Below are 4,782 nucleotides of genomic sequence, written 5' to 3'. Positions count from 1 at the left end.
TAGAGGCATTTCTGCATGTATCTGTGAAAGCTGTGGAATTAAGATGAACTTTTAGTAATATAAACAATTCACAAATCTCTTCCTCTTCTCCTTAAGTAATCTCAACTTTAAATTCAAATACTGTCCCTGTAATTGCAGATGAGTCAAGAATCACCTCTCAGCAAACAAATGAGAGTATGGCATTCCCAAACTGCACTTCCAGGTTCACACCTCAGCTCTGTGAGGCCTCCAGGGCCTTGTCAGCCTGTCCAGGCACAGGGGCTATATCACTGTCTCCTTTTTTGCTGACAGGCGGAATATCACTAAAAGGAAAGGCCTGTTCCTCAGGCTGGGAATCAGCATTTGGGTGAAAGCTGCCCCCTGGGTGGATCAGCATCCTGACTCTGCAGACAGGAAAGGCCCTCCTCCGCCCCGCTCCAGGGTCGCCCCGTGGCCCCTTCCCTATGGTGAGTCTTCTCCGAGGAACCAGTGGAAGAGCTACACTTTAGTCCACTCGGGAGCACGAAGTCTCCCCAAGGTGGCGGTCTGCAGCCATTCTTCCACTTTATGGCCCTGTCTGGGAACAGTTCTCTCACGCTGAAGATAACAACATGACTTAAAGCTTTCCTCTTCGCATATTTCCACAAAAACACGGGTGGACTATGAATGGACTCCGAGTCACATTTGATGTGGCATGCCCATTTGGGGAACATCTGAAAGAATTTGCCTCCCGGCATTTCTGGGATCCTGGCTGGAAGCACTGGGTGCTTTCGGGGTGTGGGCCCTTTAATAGCAGCGAGGCCCCGCCCCGCCCGCGTCTCTGGGGACGCAAACTTTCTGGAGACTACATTACCCAGGAGACGCTGCGGCGCCGGGGCTGTTAAAGTCACTTCCGTGCGTGCGTGGGGCGTGTGGGCGGGACATCCGGCATCTTCCTCGCGGACATCTTGTGGGGCGCACAGCGGGACCGTGGGAGGCGGGGTTCTGCAGCGCCGGGCCGGTTCCGCGCTGACGGACGCCGGAGACGAGGAGGGGACGCTGTCCCCGCCGCAGAGTGGGTGGGCGCTGCGCTTCCCTCACCACGGCTCGCGGGCGGAGCGCCGGGCCGGAGTGCGGCCGAGCGTGGGGCGAGGAGCCGCGGCCGCGAACCCACGGGTGAGCAGGCGGACGGTGACGGTCGGGCGTGGCGGGTTTGCTGTGCCCTCGGAGCCGAGCCGGTCCCCCGCGCCCTTGTGGCGCACCCGGGGGCGACGCGGCCCGGGCGGGCGCGGGGTGTCGGGCTGGAGGTGGAGCCGCCGGCCCGCGGGCGAGGCTGCCGCCTCGGAGATCCGACTTGGGGAGGGCGGTGAGGACGCTGGTGCCGCGGCGGCCTCGCCGGGCCGCTGAGCTCTGCGCGCCCGCTCCCCCGGGGCCTGCGCTGTAGGCACCGCCCTTCTCCCGGAGCCCCTCGCCGGGGTTCTCTGGCGCCACTTCCCAGCGGGGTTTCTGGTCTCCCCGCTCCGTGCTCTCGCTAACTCCTCTGCAGCTGCTCCAGGGGGACTGGGGGTCAGGCGGTCAGCCCTGTGCATCCCCCCACTCCTTGGCGTCTCGTCTTGACTCCTCTGGGCTCCAGCTTCTGGCACCTTTGTCTGGTTGACCTTTCTTTGGGTCCACCTGTGTCATGTCGCCATTTGTGGGCCCTACTGGTAGTACCAGCAAGACATTTTTTATTTTGTAATGTTCGTTTCTTTGGTGGGCTACTCAGAGCCAGTGCTTTGAGTTCCCTGTCCCATCTTCCCCTGGTCACTTGTACCTTCCAGATCCTTTGAGGCTGCTGACTGTAATGAGAGAGAACCCTGGTTCCTCAGAGATTCAGACGCTCCCACCGCAGGAGAGGCCTGGACGGACACTGGTGGTTCCCTGGTGGGGAAGGCACGACTTCAGTGCTGTGTTCTGTTGGTACCAGGAATTTGCCATGATTTGATTCCAAAGCCAGAGACCATGCCTCATTTCAGTCTTTGCCTCCCTGTTCTGGACACTTGTCATTTCTTATTTCAGACCCAGGGCTGTTTCTACCTCTCTCTCTGGAGTACTTTCCAACATACATGAACGCATGAGATGTGCAGATACCCTTCAGTAGTCCTTGCACCCCCATCCTTTGTTTTTAATAGATTTCCTGGGCAGAGACATGCATTTCTGCATAGTGTTTATCTGTCACCAACAGCCAGCCAAGGCCTTGCTGAAAGCCATTTGCAGAGGATGAGGTTGTAGCCTGCTGACCTTTTCTGCCTGCACTACATCATCGTGTCTTTGTCCCTTATGAGGCCTTCTCCATTCTGTAAACTTAGGCCCTATACAGCAGACTTTCAAATCTGAGCCCCATCCAGCCAATAGTCCCATAGACTTAACCCTGAGTGTACTAGACTCACAGTTGTGATGGATTGCCCCCTCTACCAAAGTCATCTTGTGTGTCAGCAGTATTTTTCTGCTTTCAGGGTGTTGGTGCAGAGTGAAGGATGGAAGCAGAGCATTTCGGTAGGAGTATTGCATGGTAGTACTTCTACATCTACTAGGTACAGCCACGCAAGCAGCTCACCCTTGTGATTTATGTGGCCCCATCTTGAAACATATTTTGTTCCTGGAAGGAACACACTGTGGACTTCAAACTTACACGTGTGGGGTATATGGGAGACAGTTGTCGTTCATTACAGACTTTAACTGGAACTTAAAGCATTACAGTGTAGAGAAACCTTCACAAAGAGATGAAGGCAAGACTTCATTGGTGAAGAACTGCAGAGTTTGTGAACAGCTCACTTATTAGAAAACCCCTTTAAATGTGAGGTGGAGCAGAAGAACTTCCAGGCTAGCTTGGGCCTTTGCCAACCAAAGATCACCCATAACAAGAGGAAGACAGCCCAGAGAACTGCAAGCAAGGAGATCCTGCATGTTGGACAAATGCATTACAAGTGCAGTGAATGTGGGAAAGCTTTCAGTCGCAAAGATACACTTGTCCAGCACCAGAGGATCCATAGTGGGGAAAAGCCTTATGAGTGCAGCGAGTGTGGGAAAGCCTTTAGTCGAAAAGCTACACTGGTCCAGCACCAGAGGATCCACACTGGAGAAAGACCTTATGAGTGCAGTGAATGTGGAAAAGCCTTTAGTCGAAAAGACAATCTTACTCAGCACAAGAGAATCCACACAGGAGAAATGCCTTATAAGTGTGGTGAATGTGGAAAATATTTTAGCCATCACTCTAACCTAATTGTACACCAGAGAGTGCACAATGGAGCAAGGCCTTACAAGTGCAATGATTGTGGGAAAGTCTTCAGACACAAATCCACACTTGTTCAGCATGAAAGCATCCATACAGGGGAAAATCCTTATGATTGCAGTGATTGTGGGAAATCCTTTGGCCACAAATACACTCTTATTAAACATCAGCGAATTCACACTGAGACTAAGCCTTTTGAGTGCACTGAATGTGGCAAGTTCTTTAGTCGAAGCTCTGACTTTATTGCACACCAGAGGGTTCACACAGGGGAAAGGCCTTTTGTGTGCAGTAAATGTGGGAAAGACTTCATCAGGACCTCCCACCTGGTTCGGCATCAGAAAGTGCACACGGGAGAAAGGCCCTACGAGTGCACTGAGTGTGGGAAGGCCTACAGCTTAAGCTCCCACCTCATTCGGCACCAGAAAATACATGCTGCAGGCAGGCTTTAGCTGAGCTGTTCACATAGCAGGATTCGTCAGTGAGATGTCAGGCCTCACAGGAACATTCACACAGGGACATACCTTGTTTGCCAGGTATTCAGCGGCTTTCCAGGTCTGTGTTGCACTTCCTGACCACCTCAAGTTTCTGCCAGAACTCCATGCCTGAACTCATCTCAACTTCTCCAGCTTAGTTACCCAACATCTTCAGGGGCAGTAGCACTTGTACTCTCTCCAATGCCCAGGGTGAGCCGTGGGACGTCTGAGTTCAGAGGGTCCTCATTCCCTTTTGTGTGACTAGAGTGGGTGTGAATGTGACCCATCTCTGGTGGCTTTCAGATGCTTTCTTTCATGATGGACATTGTTGATCTTATACAAAATCTGGCCTTGAACTCATGGGCTCAAATGATTCTGAGGCCTCAGCCCTCAAGTAGTTGGAATCACAAGCACATGTCACTGTGCCCAGCTTTTACTTGAAATTTCGATGGATGTTTTCAGCCTCCCAAGTCACCTAGCCTGGAAAAGGACTTCCTCATGTTGCTCTGGTTTGTAATAATAAAGGCCTTATAATTTAAGCCACCTTTAACCTTGGGGGTCTTTTCATTTTCTAGAATGGATCGAGAACAGAATTAGGCCCTGCCTGTGTGGGGACCTCTAGCTTTCTGTGGGACAGGGTGTGGGTGGAGAATAGTTCTTCAGCTTTGATGTTAATTCTTCCCAATTCATGTTTTTCCATAGGATGAACTTCTAAATATGGGTTTGTAACAAAGGGACACTTGCAGATTGGGACAGTTTTATTCTCTGGTGTCCAGTTTCTCTCTGTAGGGAAAAGACCCTTACTTATTTTGTTCCCTGTATCAGTTCAATCCTTTTGGTCTTTATTTCCTCCTCTTTAGTGGTTCTTGGGTAATTCTTCCACATTCCACTGATGGCTGATGTCCCTCATGTGTCATTTGCATTGAAGTTAGTGCTGTGTCCTTTACTCCCTGAAGCACTTCAGGTCTTCTAAACAGCCTTTGCCACCCAGGATACCTGTACATAACTTACGCAGGTGCCACATGTGGACTTGGATAGGAGAACAGGAGCATCAGTAAGTTAGAAAAGCACTGGACGTAG

The 4,782-nt window shown here is 51.7% G+C and overlaps 1 protein-coding gene across 1 annotated transcript; it reads left to right on the top strand.

Annotated features, from left to right (window-relative positions):
- The first annotated feature begins 2,671 nt into the window (after window positions 1–2,671).
- On the top strand, window positions 2,672–4,245 carry LOC143383804 (uncharacterized). The gene has a single exon (XM_076838744.2). The coding sequence runs from the start codon at window positions 2,914–2,916 to the stop codon at window positions 3,676–3,678; it is 765 nt and encodes a 254-aa protein (XP_076694859.1). The 5' UTR covers window positions 2,672–2,913; the 3' UTR covers window positions 3,679–4,245.
- Window positions 4,246–4,782: the final 537 nt, after the last annotated feature.

Source organism: Callospermophilus lateralis, chromosome 18, assembly GCF_048772815.1.
Source record: "Callospermophilus lateralis isolate mCalLat2 chromosome 18, mCalLat2.hap1, whole genome shotgun sequence".
In the NCBI taxonomy this organism is placed as follows: Eukaryota; Metazoa; Chordata; class Mammalia; order Rodentia; family Sciuridae; genus Callospermophilus; species Callospermophilus lateralis.
The sequence above is the reverse complement of the archived record's forward strand: the minus strand, read 5'-3'. Positions and strand labels throughout refer to the sequence as shown.

Excerpts from the sequence above, each read along its gene's own strand:
- LOC143383804 (XM_076838744.2), top strand. The coding sequence starts at position 2,914 with ATGCATTACAAGTGCAGTGAATGTGGGAAAGCTTTCAGTCGCAAAGAT.